Below are 26177 nucleotides of genomic sequence, written 5' to 3'. Positions count from 1 at the left end.
AGAAATGAATCAATTTGAAAAATCAAAGAAAGCAAAACCAGCAGCTAGGTTCGATCCTATGTAAGAACCAGAATTCTAAGTAGAATAAACATGTCATATACCAAGACGTTGGATGGAAGCAATAAGATCATCTGTAACATTACAACTACAACACCACTCCAGGAAATTTTCACCAGAAAATATAATCATCATTTTGGAGCAGTCACCCACACATCAGTCTACAAGGCTTGCTAAAATACAAGAATAAAGAGTTAAGGAACTATAACTGCTATCAATATGCATGAAAGTCTCAATATGTTCATATGACTGTAAATGGTAGTTTTGAACTTTCAAACACAACTTGCATGCTGTATTATCAGATAAGTTAAAAAGAGAACTTACAGTTCCTCAACTTCCATATACAGTCACTAATTATCTGAGGGTGATTGTTGCTGTTCTGAACCCTGCTGTGGCCACATCTGTTGTGCCATATAGGCATGAGACTGCTGGGCAAACATAGGTGGATCCATGACAGGTTTACCCATTATCATACCAGTACCAACTTGAGCTGCATGCTGAGGTGGCATATAGCCGTATGGGAGTGCATCAGCACCAACAGTCATGGCTCCTCTTGATATTGATGCCAGTACTTCGTCTTTCAAATCCTCCCTTGGCACAATATCAACTAAGAAATCAAATATATCAGTTCTTGTGATGGCTGCTGCAATGTCATTCTTTTGTAATGTCCTCCTTTTATTCTCCTCTGTGTGATTCCAAGACCTCAAGGTCAGTTCTAAAATAAACATTTCACATGCCCTCGCAAAAACAACTGGTGCCTCAGCTGATATCATCCTCACATCCTCATCAGCCTTCATGATCTTTTTGATCCTTGCTAGGGGAAGGCTATGATTCTTGAAGTCAGCAACTTTGTCTACTTCTTGATATTGATTTGCCCAAAATGACTGGAGCTGTTGCTGTAGTTGCTGCTGCTGTTGATGTTGGATTTGCTGATAGGCAAGTTGATGCTGCGCAAGCTGAGCTCCTGCTGGCTGACCAGTAGAGTGAATGGTCCCAACTGATGAAACTGATCCTGGATTTTGGGCTGAAGACATTTGGTTTGGTTGATAAGGGTTTGTCCCGTAAGGCATTTGACCTGCAGAGCTCACTACCCCTATAGCTGGGGGCTGTCCATGCCCTTGCTGATCCATTCTGATGCAGATAAATTCAACGACACTTAATTTAGTGCCTGTGCTTTTAGGGAAAAGAGAAGAAATATTAAAAGAATTGAGTTTTGCCCATTTTGTAGCATACTATATTACAGGGTGCTAAAGAAATCTATTAATGGAGATTGTTTGAATTGCAAATTTGATTCAGCTAAGATGTCAGCAAAACTCCAACTTTCTACCTTCCAAATACTATTACAAAAATAATCAGAAGTAATGTTTTTGAATATCATATACTCCAAAAGCAAAAACAAAAACAAAAACGAAAAAAACAAAAAGAAAAAGAAAAAGAAAAGAAGAAAACTTCATTTTTTCTACATTCTTAACCAAGAAAGTAATGATACATGCCAAAGAACTAAGCATCATCGTCATTTTTTTTTTTTTTTTAATTTTAAATTCCTGATAAATCATAGATAGCCGTTTTCTATCCCAGTAAAAAAACTGTTCTTTTAGTCACTCGCCCAAAGCAATATACCCCCTTAGTGCCAATGAAAGCCAAAAATACCAAGCACCTCACCTTTTTTACTCATTTGCTTAAAAGAATAAACACCATTTATCAGCATAGTAGTACAGGTAAATTGGAAAACTTTATCAAGTAGACCAAAATGTCCCTACAGTAATTGAGTTCTATATTTTGCATAAGGGGAAAAAAAAAAAAGGGAACTTCAACTCTGGAATCATATCAAATATAGCTACCTAATCACCCCAGTAAATTTCAACAGATTTGTCTAACCTTTGAATGAAATAAAGCTCTATTTATCAAAAGAAGTTGTCCTATTAGAGAAAAAAACTTTAAATTTCAAGCTTCCATGTGCCAGAGTCTAACAGATAAGGTAAAAAATTCCTTAAAATTTTAGGATTTTTAGAAGGTAAATCAAATTAAAAACCAAAACAGACGTGCAAGGGGAAGGCTACTAGCCTACTTGTTTATTAAGATCATAGCAGTTTGACTGATACAGTAGTTTAAGCAGAAATATACCTGGCAAAAGAGAAATTAAGTAAAATGGAAAATTTACTGGTATCACAACTCTTGCCTTTTTTTCCAAATTAAGAAAAGAATTATAACTGAAAATACAGCCGGGACAAAAACCCATAAAATCTATGGAGTGATATATGCCCACGATCACTCGCATATGTTAATGATTACTACAAGAAGAACATGATGTTACCTTTTCTGGTTACAGAGCTAAGCTTGTGCTTTTGCTTGCAAGATTGAGGGCCCTGAAAACAATTGGGGAAAAAAGGAAAGAAACTTCTAGAATAGGATGAGATATGCGAAAAAGATCCGATTTTTATCAAATTCTAGGGTTTTTGAAGGAATCAACAGAATCAGAAGTTTTCGTCACGGTTGGTGATGTTATTCCGTAAAAATGTTTCATAGGAAGTAACCTAAAATAAATGATTAAACTAATAAAAGCATTGGAACAAAAAGCTGATAGTGTTTTCTTCGATTCTGACTCGTTTTGTCAGAACCAAACTTCTTTTTTCCTTTTTTGTCCTTGTTAGAGTTGGCTTTTAACTGCCAGTCTGTTTTGGAGTGTTTGGCCACATGAATTAGAATAACCTTTCGTTTAAATTGAGTAAAAATCCAGCCTAGCTTAGTTTTAGTTAAGTGCTCTTTACTTCCTTCCATTCAATAAAAGGAAAAAAATAGTTACATGAATGAGATAAGAAAAAAAAAAAAAAAAAATCTCTGAGTGAGATTGTAGGGTTTAGTATATTCTCATAAAAAATCCTTCTTTTAAAGAAATTCTTAGATAGATTGTATCTGTTACGAGATGGATCTGAAAATTTTTAAATATCAAATTTAAATCGAGCATGAGTCGAGAAATTTATGGAAAAAAAAAAAAAAAAACCAAACACATTAGCTCATTTTTATTTTGGGACACACCCAAAAATTGGTATAGCTATTTTCAGCAATCTTTCAAGAATGGACAGAAGTTTAAGGTGATCTCTCTTGTAAAGAAAAGTTACATTTCAAATTGAATGCAATTTGCATTTTCAAAATTTTATGCAATGTTAATTGATATCAAGTTGACAACCAACAGCATTGCCTTGAACTCATTAAAAAACATTATTCACGTGCAAATAATTACATTTTGATACAGAGTTTCAAACTCATCAAAGAACATTTTTTTTCATGTGGAAAAGATCTGAACTTTACTTCTAAATTAAGAAAATGTATATATTTTAACCCTACTACTGTCCTAAATTGCAGAGGAAAAGGATATATTTGGAATGCTTAGGTATATAATCATAAACTAAGCATCTATCATTGAAAAAAACATTTACAGCTAAATGTCAACCATCAAAAGTTCATGGCTCCTCAACACCAGGAAGAAATGCCGACAGCTTTACTGTTGTACCCAACAATAATACGTTGGCTAGACTGTAAGTAGATATGTATGAACTAAAGGTAAACAACCATGATCACGTATAGTTCTAGTTAAGTCAATCAGAACAAGGTAATAAAAGCAAGATGTGCAAAAAAAAACTAAAGATAGAAGAAAAATTTCACATTAGTTAGTTGAAGGATAATACATAGATATGCTGCTCATACTTTTCTACCACAAAGTAGATTATTTTCAAATGAACCATCATGATATTTAATTACCAGTAAAGGACTTGGAAATTAATGGATAAATAAGGAGGAAAGACCGATTAAGTAACATAGAAATCTTGAAAACTATCTATCTATGCAGATTACAGATTAAAAGCTCCATAATCCTTGCAATTTCCTCTGGCATCAATCCGCATATACTGCAACTCCCTTACATATAGGGGCGAAGATTTTTTCTATAATTTGGTTTAAACAATTAAGCAGTGGCTGTGGCTCCACAAAATGTTGACTTAATGAATTGAACAAATTATCCTGAGAACTTGGCAATGACTAAGCTAACTATCATGAAAAATACATAAAGGCCAACAAGACAAAATCCCCAGAACCTAGGCACTCGAAATCTGGACCAAGTGATAACTAGCAAAGATCCCATCAGGCTCAAAAGCAAGAATACAAATGCAATCACAATGCCAGTGTGTAAGTGAAGTTCATAAGCTTTTGGATAAAAGTCAGCTGTTTGAATCACCAAAGCTGTTCCAAGTCCAACAAGCATATTAAACATTGGCCCAGCAAAGCACCCAGCCATAGCCATTGCTGGTTGGCCTGCTCTGGCAACTGCAACATCAGCCACAAGATCGCCCACTGAGTTTCCCCAAGCAAGTACAGTAAGCCCAAGGAGTGAAGGGGGCACTTCAAGAAGCATCCCAAGTGCTGCCAAGCAGTTTAGCAGCTCTCCAGCAATAGCAGATATCCAAAATACACTCATTACAAATGCAACAAGCACAACAGGTATTTTCTCAGTCTTTGGAGGTTCCTTTTCCAGTATGAAGTGAACAACTGCCATAGATGAGCTTGCTAGGAGCACTACGAACCATAGTGGGAAATGGGTGCTTGACAGGAGGAATGCTATGGGATGATCTAATGGCATGAATGACTTGCAAGCATATAAAAGTGCTAGAGGGCAAAGAATAATGTTGGCAGACGTGTAGAACCTGGTCCATTCTGAAGGTGCAGTTTGGGGAATTGTCAGCTTTAGAACAAATGAGATTGGATGCTCCCATACTTTTGAGATCTGTAAGAGAGAAAAAGAAAAAAAGCCATATCAGATAGGAAGTTGCTTTCACCTCTGCTCCAACATAAATATAAGTGTCCCAACTCAAGAAAATTCAGATATTATTCTATTATTCAGATATCTATTCTCTTGTCCACGACATTGGCAGAGGATGAAAATGAAGGAGAAACATGAAAATTTTACACTTTGGCAGCATAAAGAAAACCTAAACCCCAAATCTCCAATCAGGCTTCAAAAAGAGAAAAAAAAAATTTATCAGCCTAGTTCACACAAAACACCATACAAACTGAGTAAGCTCACTTCTCATAGCTAACCAATCAACTTAGGATTCAAAGCAGCCAAACAAACATCACGGTTATCTAAATATTTTCAACAAAGCAAAATCATCAAATAAACCTAAATATTTCATCAGTTTCCAAGAAAAATATAATAATTACCTTTCCGTAAGTCCTTGCAAACCATCCAGGATCATGCTTCACATCCTCCAAACTATCCACCACGACGGCTCCACCTCTTTCACAATCTATTTCTCCTCCATCCCTTCTATTACCACCACCAATTCCCAAATCCATCCAAAACACAATACCAACAAAGAACATATAAAACCCAACAAATCCCATAGCTTGCCAAAATGTAATCTCCCCACTCAAATACACATAGAATAAAAACAAAGCTGCCACCAAATAAAACCCCACGTCTCTCACAAAAGACCCAGGATCCACATTAAATGGTGCAGCATATATCGCCACGAATCCAACCACAAAAGCAGAAACAAAAGTACCAGCAGATAATATAGCCCCAAACCCAGTTCTATACTGCCCAGAACGAACTGCAGCCAGAGAGGCAAAAACATCGGGCGCCCCATTGCCTAAAGCCAAAAGGGTCACTCCACCCATACTGGGAGAAAGGTTTAATTGATTGGTGAGTTTAGTGGTGACAATAGAGAAATGGGATTGGGCTGTTTTGATGAGGATATAAAAGTGAAGGAAAATGAACGAAGAAAGACAAGGAATCGATAGGAAAAGCTTCCCATTGAAGAGGCAAAAGTGGAGGGAGAGGTAGTTGAGGAGGCCATCGGTGGGGGGAAGAGAGGAGCAAGAGAAGGCCAAAGTCTGGTTCTGGGTTTGGGAGATGAGAGATCTATGTGGGATTGGAGGAGATATGGAGAAGTGAAATGGAGATTTAGAGAAAAGAACAGTGGAGAGAAAGATCAGAGACAGTGCTGCAATAGAATTGAGGAGGGATAGTGGGGGAGAGAAGGAGAAGGCCATGCCATTTCACAACAGATGGCTTTTCCTCCTCTTCGTTTTTTTTTTTTTTTTTGCCCCGTGTTAAGCGAGCGACTGTATATGTGTGTACTGGTTTGGTATCAGTTTTGAGTTTTGACTGAAAAAAGTTACGAGCTTTGCACTTGATTAGGATTGGAGAACTGTTAGATCTTTGATAAAAATTATGGAGATCTTTGGTTCGCCTTTAGATTTAGATCATGGGATGTTCAACATTTTTTTTTTTTTGACGCGTTTTTCCCAAATAAAATAACATTATCAAGTGTCAATCTGCCAAAAGCAAGAAAGCAACCGTTTTTGGGGGTTGATAATTGATATAGGAACAGGAACCAGCAGGATTGAAACCTGAAGCTGCCCTGTTTGTATCGAAAAATTGTCACTTCTTATCAAATATCTTCATCGACACATTTCATCAACCGAGTTACCGACCTGCCCACACCGGTGAGCTAGTAATGCGAGATCCCTTGCAGTATTTTAGTTGGATCTAAGGAATTTTGCTATCCATCAGTGACATGAAAAAAGGAAGAAAGGACGAAATAATTCTCTTTGGATTGCATTTGAACTATTTTACACAAATTTTGAACTGTACAATAGTATGCATTATACTAACAAAGTTACTAAAAATCAAATGCTATCGACAGAGCTTTTTGAATAACCATTTCCGCCGCTGATTTACATCCATTCCTACAAAAACCTTGGCCTTTTTCTCATTTTCTAAAAGTTGACAGGCTTCCAAGAAGAGCTCATCGTCCATATCTGGTATAGCTTGAAGTGCATCAACAATGACTTCAATTGATATGTATTCTTTTTCCTTCTTACCTTCCATTGTTTTGACTATGTGTGCCTTCCGACCAAGTGCTTCCGGATAAGTCAAATTCTGTCTTTGAACTTTCCTAGAAGCTACTGAGGTTGATGAAGTTGTGGGTTTCCATTTTTTACGATAATCAGATACTTCAAATTCTCCAGTTGGATATAGTGCATCTCCATAAATATCATCAAGCCCCATGTCTAGGTCATTGTTGTCAATCTCCATCTTTGCACCATAATTACTTAATCTTCCAACTAGCACTCCATTACCGTAAATCATACAAAGATCATTATAGCTACTTAAGATTCTATCCCTATACTTGATTGCACCTGGATGTTCCTGCAGAAAAGTTTCATCATAAGAAAAGCAGCCAAAAAAAAAAGGTGGTAATTCAATGAAGAACTGTTACAGATCTATTCTTCTCATATCAGTCAGTCCATTCACATTCCTGGATACTCTTTCTTTAAAGGTCAAGTGATCTGAGAGATCCAACGACACCATGTTTTGGGGTTTTCCTTTTTTTTGGCATGGGAGAGGAGAGAGGGGGGGGTTCAGGGAGTTGGAGTCGGAAACTAGAATACTTGTAGTAACCAGTTATGTTTAAGAAAGAAACACACCTTGATATAAAATTGCCAATCAATATCATCAGCTATTATAGTTTGCTCAGTTTCATCCCAATAAAAACCATTTTGATTGAGAAGATCTGTAATGTTGTTATACTCTTCCATCAAGCTAAGGTACCAGCTTTCCACAGCATCTTTGTCACATACAAGGCCAAGTTGTTCATTGAATGAAGCAATAATCCAGGACCATGCTTGCTCATTCAATGTTTGACCAACCTTATTCCCTTTAAGCACCTGCTCTAACACGAGTTCAATGAAATAGATTTCCATTGACTTTGTCCAATTTATCTGTTGAGGGTCATAATCAACTGGGCTTGGATCATCATCCTCAGCTGAAATCCAAAGCAAAGATGAGTATAGCAAAGTGTACACAGCCTTAGGTCATAATAATGCTTATAGCTATATATCTTCTACTCAATTCAAACTTGGAGGGCACAATGTCTGTGCAAGTGTGTGTATGTGCTTGTGGAGAGAGAGAGAGAGAGAGAGAGAGAGAGAGAGAGAGGGAAAATACACACCAACATTTAGACCCAAGACATAGTCATCAGTGTCCATCAAGTGACATGAGTAATTGAGTCTTCCATTATTGTTTGTATCTCCAAAAATCAAGAACAAATCATTATAATTTGGGAGAGCGCTATTGCAGTATGAACGGGCATCTGGATTTTCCTGCACTAAACAAATGTAAGCTATGAGGATCTTGTGGATTTTCATTCACCAGATCAATAAACTAAGAAATAAGCACCTTTGCATAAGAATTCCAGGTATCATCATCAGCAATTATCATCTGTCTCACTTCATCCCACTCAAACCCTTTCTGATCAAGTAGATTTTTCATACTACTGAATCGCTTCCCCAAAATCATAAAATGACTCCTTAAAACATCTTTATCATACTGAGATCCAAATTCAGCACTAAACTTGGCAACCATATTATTCCATGCTTGTTTATTAAATCTTAGATTAACCATACTTCCCTGGCGAACATGCTCTAGCATAAGATCAATGAAAAATCGGTCCATTGGTGGAGTCCAATCAGTTCTCGAGCAACAGTTATTGTTAACTTTGGCTCCTTGAACAAATTTCAGAACAAAGCACAATTTTTAAAAGTGTTAAACGCGAAATATCCAATCACTGCAGTTGATGCATGATAACATGTACTTCATCATACATACCTCATATGTAACACTTACTCTATACAGATATTAACATTGAATCACTGATAGTAACCTCACGTTAAAAAAGCAGGTAACAAAATAAAAAACAAAAAGGAAAAAAGCATGGAGGGTATCACAGAATGCAAAGTGCTAAAGAACTCTACAAAAATAAAACTCACAATCACCACTGCAGCCAATACCTGGGCCTGATTGATGAACCCCTCCATCTGAATTTGAATTTCCATAAATCAAGTACAAGTCATTGTAATTTGGCTTGCATTCAGTTTTGTATGATCTAGCATTGGGGTTCTCCTGCATTTAGACCAGAAGTTAGCCACTTGGTTGTAATTGGAAATAACATAAATAAAATAAAAAAACTAAAAAAGAAAGAAAAGAAAGTACCTTAATATAGACATGCCAAACATCATCACAAGCTGTGATCAACTGCTGGGTTTCATCCCAAGCAAATCCTCTCTGACTAAGTAAATACTTCATATCATTGAACATTCTCCCTAAACTTCTATAACAACCCCTCAGGACATCTTTGTCCAGTTTTAATTCAAATTTTTCCCTGAACAACAGAGCCATATCTATCCAAGCTTGATCATCTGAAATGTGGTCAAGCTTATGCCCTCTAATCACTTGATCTAACATAAGGTCAATAAAATAGCGGTCCATTTTAGGTGTCCAATCAGCCCTTGAACAATCACTATTTGCATAGCATTGAGCATCATCTCCTGCAAAAAACAAAATATTAAAATTGGCAATTTAATCAAGAATTCAGAATGTAGGTTAATCTCACAGACTAAAGAAAGCATCTCAAATAAGTTGGGAATTCTGCAAGAATTAAGAAAATAGCAGCTATAGTAATGCACTAGGAGTGAGACTAGGAGAGGGGAAAAATTACACAATCAAATTAAATATGTAGACAACTCTGTAACTTATAATGTATGAAGTGAATATTCTGCAACATATTAACATTATGGAACAGAGAAAATAATAAAAGCTTATAAAAGAAGGCATTCCATCAAGTAAATTCATGACTGGAAGATAGAAAGATACCAATAACAAATGTTGGGCCTTTACTGTCAAAGTCTACATTGTGAGCCCTATGACTGTGTCTTCCATTGGAACTTTCTTCACCAAATATAACACAAAGCTTGTGGTAGCTTGGCACAGATTTATTTCTGTATGATCGAGCATCAGGATGTACCTGCTTATGTGAGAGACAGAACTATTGCACATTAATTAATAATAAAATAACTAAAGAACTAATGAGTGTATGATGGACCTAGCACAAGCCTATTGGTTTTGTGCAAGTGGGTTCCAATGCTCATTCATTTGTAAGTCCGTGTTGTTTGGGTCCATGGACTTTAATATAGTACCAAAGCTTCATTCCCAAACAATCTAGATCATGGGACCCACGTTCTGGCTACCATAAGCTAGTTCATGCACTAGCAAATATCAACCAGCAGTTAAGGTCAACATGGCTGCACTTGAAGGAGTGTTAGGAAATGAGCTCACATTAATTTTTAGTAAAATAATTAAAGACTCATAATTGCATGAGTGGTTAACCTAACACAAGCCAATGGATTTTTTGTAACCAGATTTCAACACTCACTCATTTATAAACTTGTATTTTTTGAGCCCATAGACTTTAATAAAAACAATACTGAATCACTTTTATACAAAAATTTGAAAAGAAATTCACCTTAATAAAAGAGTCCCAAACATAATCCTCAGCAATTACCATCTCTCGATGTTCATCCCAAGAAAACCCATTTTGCTCAAGAAGAAAGTTTATGCCACTGTATTGCTTTCTCAAATGTTCGTACCGATTCTTCAAAATATTTTTCTCAAGATGTGACCCAAATCTCTCATTAAATGATCCAATCATTTCAATCCAAGCCTCAGTTGTCAATTCATGACCAATTTTATTCCCTCTAAGTGCCTGGTCTTGCAACAAATCAATCAGATAACGATCCATAGCTGGTGACCAGCAGGGTCCAAGACCATTACTTCTAGTCAATAAATACACATCCTTTTCTTCACCTGTACAAGTGATAACCTACTTATATGCAAGAACACAATCGCAAAATAAACAAAGGTTACAGTTATATGCCTGTGCCAAGGCACATGAATTGCCACCATCCTGGTAGATCAATTTACAAGAATTGTACAAGTCAATAGCTATGATCTTAATTACAAATTGACCAACAGATGCCACAAGTTCTCAGAGCCTAGGAGCTATACCTTCAGATGAATTAAATGTAACTGCATCAGGTCTGTGATGCGATGAGAAAATCAAATACAAAAATCAAATTTCTATGCAAACATCACACGTTTGATAAGTCATCGTTGAGAAACATTAAACATCTGACAAATTTTAAACTCACCAGCCTTAACTTGTACAGTGCCATCTTCAAAGTTTTTATCCAAGTGCATATGATCCAGATGTCCATTGATGACTTGATTTCCATAAATCAAGCTCAATTCATGATAGTTTGACAAGGTCCTCTTTTGGTATGAACGTGTATCTGGGCGTGCCTACATCCAAAATAGTAAGCATAAAATATAACGGGTATAAATTCCTTCACCAAAATTAACATTATACCTTGGTAGTCTTTTCCCAAACAGCATCATCAGCCACAATCATTTGTTGTCTTTCATCCCAAGAAAACCCTTTCTTCTCAAGTAGGCTTCTTATATCACTATAGTACTTGAACAATTTCTTATAACGTCGCTTCAAAAAGATTTTACCATGTTGAGAACAAAATTTTGCATTGAACAAAGTGAGTATATCTTTCCATGCTTGTTTGCTGAAAGTCCTATCCCTTTTATTTCCCTTTTTAAGTTGGTCCAACATAAGCTCAATAAAATGTCGATCCATGGCTGATGTCCACTCTGATTTCACACGCTCACTAGTTGCTGGAAGAATGCTACCTATAACAACACCTCTTATTGATAAAAAAATCAGTAAATGTTGCCATTTCTTCATAAAGAACGAAGAAAGCTTATTACAATATTCAAAAACTATAATGCTAGAGAATAACAGCAAAACTCAAGCTTATATTATATGTTTCCTAGTTCATTACATAATAAAAAGGATATCTGCTGAAGGACAAAAACATAAAGTCACTTCAGGAAATATAAATCCAACACTTTACCATTCCTCCCTCTGTAAAGACATGTTAACATAGAAAAAAAAAGGCCCAGATTAAGGCACTTAGGGTAGTATTTCAGGCCAAGCTTTGGTAAATATTGCTTTTTGAACATAGAAGTTATGATAAGAAGCCTGTGATTTAATTAAAGTGATATGAACTGTTTTAACATTTTAGAGATGATGCATTGACATTTTCCTGCAAGAATATGAAGTGCTATGGTGCACTTCCATATGACTACATTTCACTGCGAGCTTTAGATTCATATTTAAATTAAGAGCCTGGCATGAAGAGTCATATCCATCAAATAATTGGCAATAATGTAGGCTGCAGGAAAAGAACATGTATTTTTTTAATGCCAATACAAAATGTAACGTTATTCGAAATCCTTGACTAAAACATACCAATAACTAGCCCCTGAATGTCATCATCTACGTCTACATCATGACTAGAACGACTATATCTTCCATCTGCGGCTGTATATGCATATATCAAGCACAGATCATTGAAGTTCATCAAGGACTTCCTCTTGTAGAATTGTGCATCAGGGTGGGCCTGCAGATAAATATTTTATCAATAAAATTTCAGAGGGAAAAAAAACAGAAAACAAAAATTGACTTGATGAACCTTGATGAAGGCATCCCAGACACCATCATTGGCGACCACCATTTTCCGAGTATCATCCCAAGAAAATCCATTCTGTTCAAGGAGACTCTTCACATCATTATATTGCTTCCACAAATTTGTATAATGACTTTTCAAGGTATCTCTGTCATATTTAGTCCCAAATTTTGCATTAAACATGGTAAGCATATCCGTCCAGGCTTGCTTGTTAAAAGTATGACCCATTCTATTGCCTTTATGCATCTGATCTAGCATAAGTTCAATAAAATACCGTTCCATTAACGGTGTCCAATTCATTCTTGCACGGTCACAGCCCAAAGGGACCTGGCTGCTCATTTATTTCCCCTACAATATCCAAACTTCTGTCACAATCATAGTTTTGGGCAATCGATGCTAACAAGAAATACGAAAAGAAAACTTATATTTAATCATTGGTTTGTGAACATGTTCTTCTATTATTGGCAACCAAACTAATGCATTCCTACATTGCAGAATACCAAATCCATTACATAGAAAAGTTTTTGCTCATAACATGAAAGGAAGTCTAGAGACAGCCATTAGCCCCTACTCCTAGCATTTCCACAGAATTGGCTATTCTCATACTTCAAATCCACAAGCAGCCCAAGACAGCAACATCGCACTAGCCAGCCAATGGCTTTTAAACATAAGCATCTGAAGACAAAGTCTTTTGCCAAAAAAAAAAAAAAAAAAAAAAAAAAAAATTCAGGCATCGGGACATATAGAAGGCATTAACCGAAGTTTGCATGAAACCTATGTTGCTCAATTTGATAAGCTGAAAATTGGAAGCACATAATTCCAATACAAACCAAGGCCATAAAATGATATAATTCGAGCTCAAAGTTTACCAGAATTTAATCAGAAGACGATAAATCTGCTTCTCTTTTTTATTGAGAAATGGATGGTTAGTTAAACTAAAAGAAGTCCAATATCTTTTCTTTTTTCCTACATTTTCTCAGCAATCAAACGCGAATCATCATACTATGTATATTTATGAGAGACGATATGCGAATATGCGATACGAGAAAGAAAGAAAATTATTCTTTTACCTGATCCGATGTGTCTGATAAGAGAAACGAAGCGGAAGCAATTGAGAAGAGGAAAATTGTTGCCGGATAGTTGTACGGATCTTTTGCAGCTCCAGCACATTCTAGGCTGAATTGTTATGATTGGCTATTTGGATTAACATACTCCGGTCCGGTACTGGGATAAAACTGTCCTAAGAAAGATTGATTTTTTTTTTTAATTTTATATTTATAAATTATTAAATATTTTTTAATTCAAATTGTTGCAAGTTTTTTTTTTTATAATGGAATTAATCTAATAATATTGGTTATTTATAAAATAAGTTTTTGTTTATTTAAAATAAATATTTTTTACTCCTTTTAATTTAATATTGGCTATTTAGCTAACGGTTAGATATGGAACTGCATAAATAACCTGAATCAAAATATCAATGTTAGTTCATAGTCAACTGGTTTTCAAATGAATGATAGAAGGATAATTTAAATGAAAAACAATAAAAAAAGTTTTTAATTACAACAAAATAACTCAATTTTCCTAGTAAGAATGACTGTAGAAGTTGACTTTTCGCTTAATAGTATTTTCTTGCTCAGATCAAACCTGTGATTTTGACGACAATGAAGTATCAGATAGTGGTTCAAGAAAATCTGTAACTGTAAAGAAAGCTCTTCCCATTAGTTCTCTGGCTCTGACAAATCTTGGAAGAGTTATTAAGAATATTTAGTAAATTATAAGATAAAATTGCTGGGAGAGCGTAGCATCAGTTCAACAACATTAGTAGGCAGAAAATGGAGGAGAAAAAAGGGAGATTGGAAGCCAAGAACTGTATAAAAAGATATAAATTACTCAAAAATTCCAAAACAGTATTGATTTTCCTTTGTCAACAATGGTTTCTCTGTTTCTAGTTTTTTAGTCCGCGAGAACTTCGTTATCCCATCTTAAAATTGCTCTTAAGTTACAGCCAAAACGTACACAGAAATTGCCCTATCCCTATCTATATTCCTCAGGCAAGCGGTATCCAGACATGACCAGTTTGTCGGCAAACATCTTCCCAGTTTTGGGCATTACATGCCAGTGCAAAGTCAAATTGAATTCTTTACCACGAAGATTGCTTCCCTGCAAATTGAAAGATAATGTTTTGGTATTCAAACCTTGCGAAAGAAGAGCCTATTCTGGACAAACAAAAGCAAGCATCTTAACAAAGGGGCATACCTGATCAACAAAACGGTACTTGTTTGCAGTTTGAACCCAAAATTTCGCATGCTCTTTGGCTGGTATGATAGCATCCCAAAGTGATACCTAAGACACAATATTTGAACAATTTTTTAAGCAGTCGACATAATGCTCCGTGGGAGACCCTGACATTTCGGAAAACACTTGAAATGGGCTTGCCTCAATTTTATTTACAACAAGAATAATGAATTGGCAAATTGACTCTAGCCCCATTATCAGATTACAAATTATAATTAGTTGAACATGTAAAAGGAACAACCAAAACTGAAATGGAAATTACTTAATTGCTGGACTAGACATACCTGGTTCAATGCATTCTTTCGGGTTTCATACTCCGCAGCTACAAATACAAAAACCTGCAATAAACAAGGCAATATCCATATATACTTCGAATCAGTTTTCAATTATAATTCACAAGAAATTCCAAAAACAGAGCAATGAATAAGGCATGTTATCAAATTTAAAACCTTAACAGTCATGACATTTGGCAGTGAAATAATTTTTGTGCGAGTATATGAAGAAGTAGGTCATATTGAAAGAGAGAAAGAGAGAGACTTCAATAGGGAAAGGGTAAGTTTACTGAAAATATGATAGGCATAAGGGGATACCCAAAGGGTCTATTATGCACATAGCCACATCACACCCAGGAGTCATTAACAAAGGAAGACCACTATAATTTTCAAACAACATACCTGCTTTGTGTTCCATGTAAATAGTGACTGTAAATCAGCTGTTACATTCATTGTGAGGCTGACCTACATTGAATGAAAAACAATTTCATTAACATTATAACAATAGCTAGCATATCAGGTAGTCCGCTACAAATTACCATATGCAAGTTCATAGCATTATCTGAGCATAGAATATAAGGATGTTGATTCCAAAACACTATCTTAAAACAGGTAAGATCCACAACAATGAGAAACAATAATCAGGGGATCATTTGGAAGAAGGAATTAGACAGCCTACATCCAAATTACACCTGGAATGCTGCAAATGAGAATTTTTTCTCATTCAATATTCTTTCTTATGATCATGTCTTCAAAGCTTCTATGAGTTGAAAAGGCATATTTCAAACTGCTTAACCAAAATTATCGCACCAGGTGCTAAGCCATGCTTTAAACCTAGGTGTAGATTTTCATGAAGAAAAACATTGACGAAATAGAACCAGTCGCAAAGACAGGAACGAGCATACTTCAAGTAACAAAATTAAAAAGCTCATTCACTTTTTGTTCTTTTTTTATTTTATTTGAACAGAAGAATCAAACTCAAATGGACCAAATTCAACATATATTTTGAACATACTGACATAGATTTAACATTGTATGCTTTTACCTCTAGGCATAAAGTTGTGTAAATATGCAAAAACAATTACCAGGACTCTTTGACTATCCTGAGCAATTAATGAGACAGCACATGGTAAAGTAGCATACTGCAGAATATATCCTTGTTTTCAATTGTTTGCCGACAAGAAAATGATATGAACACAAGAAGAAAATGGTGATGGACATTAGTAGAGATGATGTGGACAGAAGTTATAATCTTTGAAGTTAGACAACTTCATCAAAGCAATCTCACTAGAAATCATACAATGTATTACATGGTCAGAGATTTGGCATTTGTGTAGCTCATTGCAACTTCTAAAAGAAAATAAAGGGGAATAGGATTCACCACATATTCGCTTTATAAATAGCCTAAGCGCCATGATAAATAAAATGTTACACTTCAAGATATGGCTACATATCAACATGAATTCTGGAAATTCAATTCAATAAACCACAACTGAGTGAATTTATAAAGAAAAGAAATATTTATCTCAATTTCCCCAAAAAAATATATATATATCTTCAATCCCAGAAAAATACAGTCAAACTAAGAAGAATGAAGAAAAGGAAAAAACTACTAATCTAGCAAAATTCTATCCCATCTCCAACAAATCAAAAGCCTAAACTTACCTCATCATTCCCATGCGGCTGCTTTTGAAACCAATTAATATTTAATATCTACAATCAAAAAAAACCCAAATATAACAATTTAGGGTTTCAATCCCAACAGATCCAAGTAATCCAACTAATACATAAAATGCATATAAATAAGAGTAATCACATACCTGTATTTGAGCAGAGGGAGAAGGAGAATTAAGGTTATCAGAGAAAGAAGCAATAGCGCACATTAGCGCGAGGATGGTGACAGCGAAAGTTAGCAAGGCGTTAGCTCTGTACCCAAAAGAATGCATTTTTTCTGGATGTCGTTCTTGCGAGTATCCCTGTCGTTTTGGCTCGTTTATCAATGTTGTTACCTCGTTGGAGGTAGTGGCGATTCTGAGAAAGCAATTGTCTTTCAGGGATGGTCGCTGTTGACGTTTGTGCTGTGGCTTCCGGTCTGAGAACTGATTTTGAAAACGTTTTTGGGGCTTATGGTAGACGAGCAAGGAGTGTAGGTGGTATGACTTAGGATCCAGTTGTTGTTTTGTGATTGGACTATACACGTCTATCTTTGGGGCCCACTTTGCGGACGTGTACATCTTGGTCAACGTCACATTTTAAGCTTTGGATTCAGTTGGGTATGGATAATTTTGATTAGATTAACAAGACAAAAAGAATAAACCAGCTATGGAGTTGGATCTCCTTCTCCGATTACGTTTTCCGATCTCCGATCATCGTTTTTTAGCGTGGCAGTGTTTTTAAATTTCATTTGAGTTTTACTGCCACTGCTCAGTTCTTGCAAGATCATTTTTAATTAGGCCATCGAGAAAAGGTAGCCTTTTAGTTTTATTCACTCAAATAATAAAAACGACAAGATAGACATTTCATTACTGGAAGCATACTATCATCCTTGCTCTGCAAATCCCCATATTCTATGGAGTATAGGTGAACTTCAAGCTGTCACAGTCAGACATTTCCAACGACAGGGGCGGGCTAAAACCCAGCCTTGACCGGGCCAAATCAAAGAAGAACAAGGAAAAGGCAAAGGAGATCAGGAGAAAATGTAGGGAAGATGAAGAAACCATTGCTGGAACCAAGAAAGCTTGAAAAACAGAATGCTCTAATAAAGGGTCATTTAGCATAGTACGAATTTTTGTGTTTCTCTATAGTTCCAGTTTTGCCAATATAAGATATGGACAATCTGTGTTGTTTGAGTATTATATGTTCAACGGTGGATTTTTTATCTCTCTTTTAGAGCAATGTGCGGTGATTGATATCTAAAGAGGAGATGTCACAGTTCGCAAGAAAAATATGGAAGGGTGAGGCTAAAAGACGGGTCATCAAGAAGATAAAGAAACATATGAGCTGGTGAAAGTGAAGAAAGAAATACTTGTCAATCACAATTGACAAGAGCTTCAATAGCCATGCAGATGCATACATGGTTTCTTTCATCATAACTGAATGAACTTATAAAAATATAAAAAAATTGTCTTCAACCCAAGAAAAATAAAGTCAAATTAAGAAAACAAAGAAAGGAAAAACAAGAAATCTATCAAAAATCATGCTCCATTCTCGATAAAATCAAGACTTAAATTTACCTTATCTTTTCAATATGGATAAAATAAAGATTGACTGAGTGGAAATGATTTAGATTCTTTAAACAAGATGTTCATAAAGATTATTTGATTAGAAATAATTCAAATTCTTTAAATAAAATGTTGAGTATTTGATGATTATAAATGAAAAAAATCACCGTCAGTATACTTTTCAATACACAAACTCACGTAGAGCAATGAGGATTAGGCCAAACTAATAAGATATTTTTGACCATTCATACAAAAAATATAAAACAGCTGACAGTTTATATGAGAGGTATCATGCAGCAGATGCAGGCAAATCTTATCCATAAAACAAATTCCAGTTCTTTCTCTTGCAATACGATTCAATGGTCAAATCTGAATCTATGAACTACTTTAAACGATTAGAATAAGACTTGTCTACGTTTTTCTTAGGCAATCAAGAAAAGATACCCTTGTAGTTTTATTCGTTCACATAATAGAAGCAAGATACACATTTCGTTATAGGAAGCATACAACCATACCCTTCCTTTGCCAATTCCCATATTCTTTCTCTATGGAGTACGGGTGAAGTTGGAGTTGAAGTTGGCACAGTTAGTATTACTAAAGGACAAGGAAGGGCTAAAACCCAGCATTGACCTAGCCAAATCAAACTGAATAATTTGCTCTTGCAACTGGTGAGCCCCTATAACAATTGAAGCTGGAGGACGCGAACCTCCATCAACAAATGCTAAACAAATCACACCTGGACATGGCTGCACCATTGAATTTGCGCCAAAAAAGGACCATACGAGGTTTCGATTACCAAAAACAAGATCAATCCTAGGAACTGCAGGGCCGATAGGATGAGGATATGAAAAATTTCTTGAGTTATAGCAAACGCTGAAAGGTGCTACAGGTCGTACTTGCTGTTTCACTGAAAGTTGACTGGTGAAAAGTCTAGTGAAAGCTTGATAAATAGAGTGTTCAAGGACAGTATAAGGAGTAGTTGTGCTTATCATTGTTCCACCAAAACCGCTCTGAGATCTTCTTAACAACGATGTATCTAGTGGAGCAGCTTTCTGCTCTACCAAGATTTGTGTCACTTGGACGAAGTACTCCCCTTGTCTGGTAATGGATAGTGGTGTATAACGCATCTGCCGGAAAACATCAGGCCCCTGGCGTGCATTGAAAAGACCTTCACCGAAGAGAATGGCTCCAGATTGTGCAGGAGTGGAACTCAGGCACAAGGCAAAGTTTTGTCTTATTCCAAAATGTGAGAAAATTTGTGTTGGTAAGGAAATAGGAGCATGACCTAGTCCAGCTACACCTCGAACATTGCTTGGTAACCCTCTTAATAGCGTATTAGAAGTTGCACAACCAAAAAGGAATTGAGGTACTGTAACAGTTGGACCGCAGTTGGACCCTGTAATAGATTGAAACGAGAACAAATCTTGAGCTAACGCACCCATGGCAGTTTGGTGAGAGACAGGGTTCGTTAACGCGATCCCACATGCGTTTCTATGGCACCCGGGTCCAGAGCATGAGTAACAGACACGACTATTTGCTCTGAAGCATTGAGCAGAAAAGCACCGTGGGGCTTGCAAAGTGGACGACACGTAGTTTGCTTCACAAGTATGCCACAAGAATCATCCATTTACATCAATAAGTAATTGAAGTGGATTTCGAGGAGTTCTTCTGCTAAAAGTAGCCACGTGAAGATTGGTTGCACCATCTTTACGAACTGGCAACACAAGATTACTTGGCCTAAAACGGGTTTGAGATTCAGACACGGAGAAGAACAAGGAACAGGCAAGAAAGATTAAGAGAAAATGTAGGGACGATGAACAAACCATTGTTGGGACCAAGAAAGCTTGAAGAAATGGAAAGCTCGGGTTGTCTGAGTATGCTCAGCGGATAGCGGTGGATTTTATAGATTGATTTATAAAAGAGTAGACGTTACAGTTCACAAGAAAAATCTGGCAGAGTGAGGCTAAAAGATAGGTACAAGCAGATCAAGAAGAGAACAGAAATGAGCTGGTGAATTTGAAGAAGTACTTGTCAATCGCAATCGAGAAGATCTTCAATTGCCATGCATATGCTTTTTTTAGTGCTAGCAAACAATGGGCCATATTGGGTTGGGCTCATATAGGAACCTTTGCACTTTTCTTGAACAAAAGCCCAGTAACTTCAATTATGGGCCAGTATGACCTTATAAGTTCATGTGCAATAGTAAATGAAATGTTTGTTGGTCAAAATAACTCTTCTTTTTTATCCCACGTACTCAAGATAATAATGATATTCAAATAAAACTTTTCTAATAATAATAATTTTGAGTTTCCAACTTTAATCTCACAGATGAAATTTACTTAGAAATTAAGTTCATTTTCGCTAGTAACTCAATTCGCTGTTAATTTAATCGCGTATTTACGATAAATTGATTAATGATATTAGTAATTTAACATATGATATGATATAAAATATGAAGTGAGACCACTAAATTAAGAATGGACAACCTTTACAACTATGGTGGTGGATCTCATTTTGTGGACCCAAATTGAAATAGATTGGGATAAGTATTGATCTATTAGAAACATTGTTAAACTATATATCCAGCAATTTATGGCGGAAAAGATGAATGTATAGTTATTTAAATGGCCTAATCATAACCAACATTGTGAAAATGACTCCATTTGAATTATATTTATAAGTGGCGGCAATCTCTTATTGGTATTTATCATGAATGCATTTGGACTCATACGAACTAGTTTTATTTCTTTGCTTATACACAAAGTTTCACAGTTGAAACTCCATACCAATTAATGTCACAAGCAGACATGTCATGTGAATCAAGCAATTATTGATTTTTTTTTTTAAAATAAATGCAGAATTGACATCCAAAAAAAATTAAATACATTTCCATTAATTTATAAAATTATCGAATAATTTATCTAATGATTAAAAATATAAAAATTATTTAATTTTTGCGTTAAAAACTGTATAAAAAGTTTATAGATATTCGATAATTAAAAAATTATGTTTCATATGTGTGATTTGATTAATTGAAATGATCAATAGAGATAAATCTAGTAATTAAAAAGGACAAGACATTCAACCTTTTCTTATAAAAGTTGAAATCCGTGAAACTGAAAATATATAATGTGAGTTTATTTGTGCTTGAACCGACTAGAATCGAAAAGTTAATAATAATTAATTAGTTAGCTAGTTTGCCATCCTTCTAGGTCTTTTTTTTATGTACAAATCATCGATATTCGCACTCTATTATCAAGTCGGTTCAAAATTTAATCACAGTTGATGCTATTCAAACCTTCCCTGTGTATTTAATAGGAATCAAACCTAAAAACTTTTCTCAAATGCCCAGCCTGCATTGCCAACTAAATCACAACTAATAAATACCCTTCTACGCAATTTGATATATATTCATACCTTATTTTTAACCAAATTCATTTATAGAAACGTAAGAATACTAAGGTTATCAAAATCTAAACTTCGATGATTATGGAGGCCTAAATTGCAAAAGGAGTTACTACTAGTGGTTCGACGGCCTAATGATATACATACATCAATCAATTTCAAGACGCTCTCTTGCACTCGATGAAAATGGTATCAGACAAGTAATCTAATGTTCACATGGTGAAAGTCAAAAGATGGAAACCAAACGTACCTAAAATTTGAAATTGCAGAAGCGTATTCCCAAATTGCTTTCGTGATTTAAAAAAAATACAAAAAAACAAAAAGAAAAAGAAAAGATACATCTTTTTGAAAGCACTAATAGGCCATAATACAATATACATTCTTTAAAATGAAAATTGGGAAAGAAAAAAAAAATATTTGCTATCAAACTGAGGAGTTTGAATGATCATAGAAAAGTGACATGACATAGGTGAAGGCAAGTTTTAAAACCTTAAACCCTTTTTTGTATAATCACCCATTACAAAACCTCATATCAAATTATCTCAAATAACCAAAAATAACAACATTATTGTACTAAACTACTCTAGCCTCTAGCAACTTTAGATTTCACATTATACTGCAACTATTGGCATTTTCATCACTGAAGAAGTGAGCATAAGGATCAGACATGGGGTGGGACGGCATCGGCGGAGGCGGCATGTAATTAACAGCGGGATACGGTGGCCGGGCATACATCATTGGCTGAAACATATCATTCCCATTTTGCCTTTGTTGATTCATCATCATAGCCATATATTGTTGATTACTGTAAGGATTGGGTCCTCCTCCCATCCCCATTCCTTGATAATATCCACCATTCATTGCTGGTGGTGCTCCTGCAGGCAGTCCTTGCACTGCAGGAAAATTAGCCATCCCACTATAATTTCCCATGGGCCTCACCTGGCCGACCTGGCCCATGCTTTTGGGTCCATGAGCGCCATTGATATCAATGTCATGGTACACTTGTTTGGTTTTGTTAGGATTATGGACCCCATCATTTTTGCCTCCACCTTTCTTGACCCCGTTTTTATGATTGTTTCCAGCTGATCCGCCATTACCGGTACTACCCTTATCAGTAGTAGTAGTACTACTACTTTCTCTTCCATTTTTACTTTTCCTACCAAAACCCAAGAACGCTGCAATACCCCCACTTTTACCACCATGTTTCTCTTTACTTTCTTGTTTTTGATTCCCTCCTTTGCCATGATTATGACCACTCTTGCCACCATCACCGCCGTTCTTTCCACTGTTACCCTTCTTACTATCATTATTTCCACCTTTGCCCTTAATTACCACAGGTATTTCAAAATCACCACCACCTCCTTTCTTGGCATTTCCTCCCCCACCACCACCACCACCACCTGCTCCACCACCCTTCATAGGCCCATTAATCATCATACCATGAGGGGGGCCGTGTGGTCTATTGACATTACCCATCATCGCAGGCGTAATTTTATTAGGCAAATGATGACCATGACCATGTCCCTGCGCATAACCATGACTAAACTCCCCATCATCTTCATCATCAAAATCTTCATCATCAAAGTCGTCATCAAATTCATCAAAGTCATCATCAAAATCATCAACATCACTTGCATCAATATAATCATCTTGCAGATTGAACTTGACAGATTTCTGGTCTTTATGAGCCATTTTCAGATCTTTAGGTCCTTTAAATTGCTGCATTTGCTGCTGCTGCTGTTGCTGTTGGCCTCCTTTTCCACCCTTTTGAGATTTGTTATCTTTGCCTCCACCACCACCTCCTTTACCATTCTCCACTTTCATGTTCTTAAACTGATTGTTGGGAAGGTTTTGGAAGTTATTGAAACCCTTTGGACCTCCCATTATCTGAGCATGCTTCCCTGACTTCTCAAGCTTCTTTATGAGTTTTGCTGGGTCAAAATTTCCTGCTACAGTCACTTTTCCTTGCTCTGCATTAACTGTAGCATTGTATACCCCTGCCAAGAACAACAGTAACAATTAAGGGAAAAAATCCAATAAAATTGAAAAAAAGTTGAAGAAAAAGGGAAAAATGAAGATATTAATGAAGCAAGGTATCCTGTGTTCATGTCTATGACTGTCCCATCTAGTATTCTCTGACGCCATGAGGTGTTAAAGAACTAACCCAAATAAATAAATAAGTAATAATTCTTTATACAAGTACAACCCAAATGAAATTTTACAGAGATACAACACAAGTTAATTAATTCTCACAAAGAAACAAAAAGTTGCATACAAGTAGAAAAGACAAAAATCACTGAGGAATCATATGAGCATACCATCAACTTTTTGCAGAAGTTTCTTTATTTTCTTCTTACAACCATCACAGTGACACTGTATATTCACTTTCAGAACACAAGTCTGCAGCGAAAACCAAAAACAGAAAACAAGAAAAAATTAGAAAAAAAAAAAGAACCAAGAACTGAAAACAAGAAAGAAAGAAAGAAATCTGCAACTACATATGATTTTCAAGCAACATAGTAAGAAGAAATTAAAGATGGACAACAGGGGTTTTAAATTACCTGCATCTTCATTGACTCTTGTTTACTCATTTTCTCTGTTTCAAACAGAGAACTGAAAGCAGAACTTGAGATAAGAGAGGGAGAGAGAGAGAGAGAGAGAGAGAGAGAGATTTTAAAAAATGAAGCGGTCGCTTCAAAGCTGAGAATAAGAAAGACTGAGCTACAAGGTTAGGTTACAAGAAAGATAGAAGGCTAAAAGCGGTGGGTGGTGAGCATTTAACACTTCTGTTTTTAGCTACCCTTCCTCTGCTGCTTCTTCAGGGTAAGTACTACTACTATTTTAAAACTTTTTCTTTTACAGAGAGAGAGAGAGAGAGAGAGAGAGAGAGAGAGAGGGTTCGGTTGCAGAAGGGGCAAGGTATCCTACTGAGAGATCTTTGGCTTGTACTAGCTGGAGCTGGCTTTATACTAACAGGGTTAAGTGTTTTACAGCTTTTACTCGGAATTATACTTAAAACATTTTTTAAATCATATTCTTTTTTCATGTAATAATAATGATTTTTTCTTTTTTTTTTTTTTTAAACTCAGATATGTGTACCTTTTATCTGAATAATATTCAGATAAAATTCTTTAATAATATTAATAAATTCTAAATTTTTATATTATAAATAAATTAATTAAAAATTTGAATTTATTACGCTGATGCAACCGCCATCTATAACATAATTGAGTGGAGAGGACTCCATAATGAAGGTGGGGGCTTCGGCTGTTAGATTTTTTGTGGGTTGAGCCAAACAATGGGCACATGAGTTCACATTTAAATATTTATCATTTTGAGGGGCATTTGGAAAAATATATATATTTATCAAAATATATAGGATAGTTTCAAAAATAATTTGTTAATTTAATGGAGGCAACCCATGGATGTAGATTGATTTCAACATTTAAATTTAAAATAATACTCCATTTACACTAAAATATAAGTCTTTTTTTATTATTTTGTCTAAAAATACAAATCGTTTTGAGTATTTTAAGGAATAATAAATAAATTTTTCAATATTATCCTTATTTACATTACATATAATAAATAATTTCAAAAATAACTATTTGTTTTAAAATAAAAAAATAATTTGATGAAAATACCTTTGGTTTTGTTATAATCTAAGAGAATTAATTACTTTCTTAATTTTTGTATAAAAATTTTCAATGATTTATATTTTCGGACAGATGGAGTACACAGTACATAAAAAATGTATCGACAAAAAATGATTATTTTGTGTTGCACCAAATCTAAAGTAAAACGGCTTTATTTTATTTTATTTTATTTTTATCACATATTCCTCATTTCTTACTATACATATCATGAAATTTTATATTTGTGGGTTTTGGACTAAAAGATTAAATTTGAAATTGAAATAATAGATATATTTTTGTAATTCAATAGTTGATGTTTGTTCCCTTAAGTGCTTGCAATTAAATTCAGTTCAATCTCAAAATTTTTAATCGTGTGATTCTAATATTAGATATATAAATAAAGTCTTATTTATCTTAATAATTAACACCATTTTAAATTTTAACCTACCAAAGGATAAAAGAAATTTGGATCTTGTACTCTTTGGAATTTTATTTCTGAATTAAAAAATATGATAATTCATATATTTAAATAAAATTACTTCAATTTAAATTTAAATTTAATATAACAATTATAGTAAATTTACTTTCAATTTAAATAAATAATTATCAAAGTAAATTTTATCATAATGACATTATGTTTATGATAGCCTTCTAGAAAAAAAAAACTTTAAGATATTGCACAAATAGTTGAAAGGTACTTTTCACATATTTGAGAGCCCTTACAAGAAAAATATTTTTAGATAGACTTTAATTGTAATTATATAATTAATGCAAACATAATCTAACCACTGTGTTTTATTATAAAAAGGGCAAGGCTTGAAGGTATAATATCAATCACTCGACGTCCCTCTGACGCATCC

General features: G+C 35.1%; 6 protein-coding genes across 8 annotated transcripts; all 6 read right to left on the bottom strand.

Annotated features, from left to right (window-relative positions):
* Positions 1–381: 381 nt before the first annotated feature.
* NF-YC9 (nuclear factor Y, subunit C9) lies at positions 382–2694 on the bottom strand. Of its 2 annotated transcripts, none has more exons than XM_012233701.4 (2): positions 2372–2694; positions 382–1225 (listed from the first exon to the last, which is right to left on the bottom strand). In XM_012233701.4, the coding sequence occupies exon 2, from the start codon at positions 1185–1187 to the stop codon at positions 408–410; it is 780 nt and encodes a 259-aa protein (XP_012089091.1). In that variant the 5' UTR covers positions 1188–1225; positions 2372–2694; the 3' UTR covers positions 382–407. The 2 variants fall into 2 exon arrangements, with proteins under 2 accessions (XP_012089091.1, XP_012089092.1); XM_012233702.4 differs by having other exon boundaries at positions 382–1188.
* A 1003-nt stretch (positions 2695–3697) lies between these two features.
* CAX11 (cation exchanger 11) lies at positions 3698–6355 on the bottom strand. Its single transcript, XM_012233704.4, has 2 exons — positions 5272–6355; positions 3698–4834 (listed from the first exon to the last, which is right to left on the bottom strand). The coding sequence occupies exons 1-2, from the start codon at positions 6103–6105 to the stop codon at positions 4070–4072; spliced, it is 1599 nt and encodes a 532-aa protein (XP_012089094.1). The 5' UTR covers positions 6106–6355; the 3' UTR covers positions 3698–4069.
* Positions 6356–6649: 294 nt separating this feature from the next.
* On the bottom strand, positions 6650–13715 carry LOC105647570 (uncharacterized). Of its 2 annotated transcripts, none has more exons than XM_020684704.3 (13): positions 13560–13715; positions 12496–12837; positions 12273–12423; positions 11322–11650; positions 11104–11254; positions 10419–10759; positions 9770–9923; positions 9110–9444; positions 8908–9019; positions 8297–8622; positions 8070–8220; positions 7546–7883; positions 6650–7267 (listed from the first exon to the last, which is right to left on the bottom strand). In XM_020684704.3, the coding sequence occupies exons 2-13, from the start codon at positions 12826–12828 to the stop codon at positions 6752–6754; spliced, it is 3237 nt and encodes a 1078-aa protein (XP_020540363.1). In that variant the 5' UTR covers positions 12829–12837; positions 13560–13715; the 3' UTR covers positions 6650–6751. The 2 variants fall into 2 exon arrangements, with proteins under 2 accessions (XP_020540363.1, XP_012089095.1); XM_012233705.4 differs by having other exon boundaries at positions 9770–9920.
* A 642-nt stretch (positions 13716–14357) lies between these two features.
* LOC105647571 (signal peptidase complex subunit 3B) lies at positions 14358–17189 on the bottom strand. Its single transcript, XM_012233706.4, has 6 exons — positions 16877–17189; positions 16722–16769; positions 15459–15521; positions 15069–15122; positions 14746–14832; positions 14358–14649 (listed from the first exon to the last, which is right to left on the bottom strand). The coding sequence occupies exons 1-6, from the start codon at positions 17000–17002 to the stop codon at positions 14524–14526; spliced, it is 504 nt and encodes a 167-aa protein (XP_012089096.1). The 5' UTR covers positions 17003–17189; the 3' UTR covers positions 14358–14523.
* Positions 17190–18707: 1518 nt separating this feature from the next.
* LOC105647832 (gamma conglutin 1) lies at positions 18708–20426 on the bottom strand. The gene has a single exon (XM_020684754.3). It carries the CDS (start codon positions 19717–19719, stop codon positions 18823–18825), a length of 897 nt encoding a protein of 298 aa, XP_020540413.1. The 5' UTR covers positions 19720–20426; the 3' UTR covers positions 18708–18822.
* Positions 20427–22005: 1579 nt separating this feature from the next.
* On the bottom strand, positions 22006–24624 carry LOC105647572 (Heavy metal transport/detoxification superfamily protein). The gene is made up of 3 exons (XM_012233707.4): positions 24244–24624; positions 24001–24082; positions 22006–23679 (listed from the first exon to the last, which is right to left on the bottom strand). The coding sequence occupies exons 1-3, from the start codon at positions 24271–24273 to the stop codon at positions 22289–22291; spliced, it is 1503 nt and encodes a 500-aa protein (XP_012089097.1). The 5' UTR covers positions 24274–24624; the 3' UTR covers positions 22006–22288.
* Between the last annotated feature and the right edge of the window lie 1553 nt (positions 24625–26177).

This window comes from Jatropha curcas, chromosome 2 (genome assembly GCF_041381405.1).
Source record: "Jatropha curcas cultivar XTBG-Jc1 chromosome 2, XTBG_Jcur_1.0, whole genome shotgun sequence".
Lineage (NCBI taxonomy): Eukaryota > Viridiplantae > Streptophyta > Magnoliopsida > Malpighiales > Euphorbiaceae > Jatropha > Jatropha curcas.
Note: the sequence above shows the minus strand (reverse complement) of the source record. Positions and strands in the feature narration are given on the sequence as shown.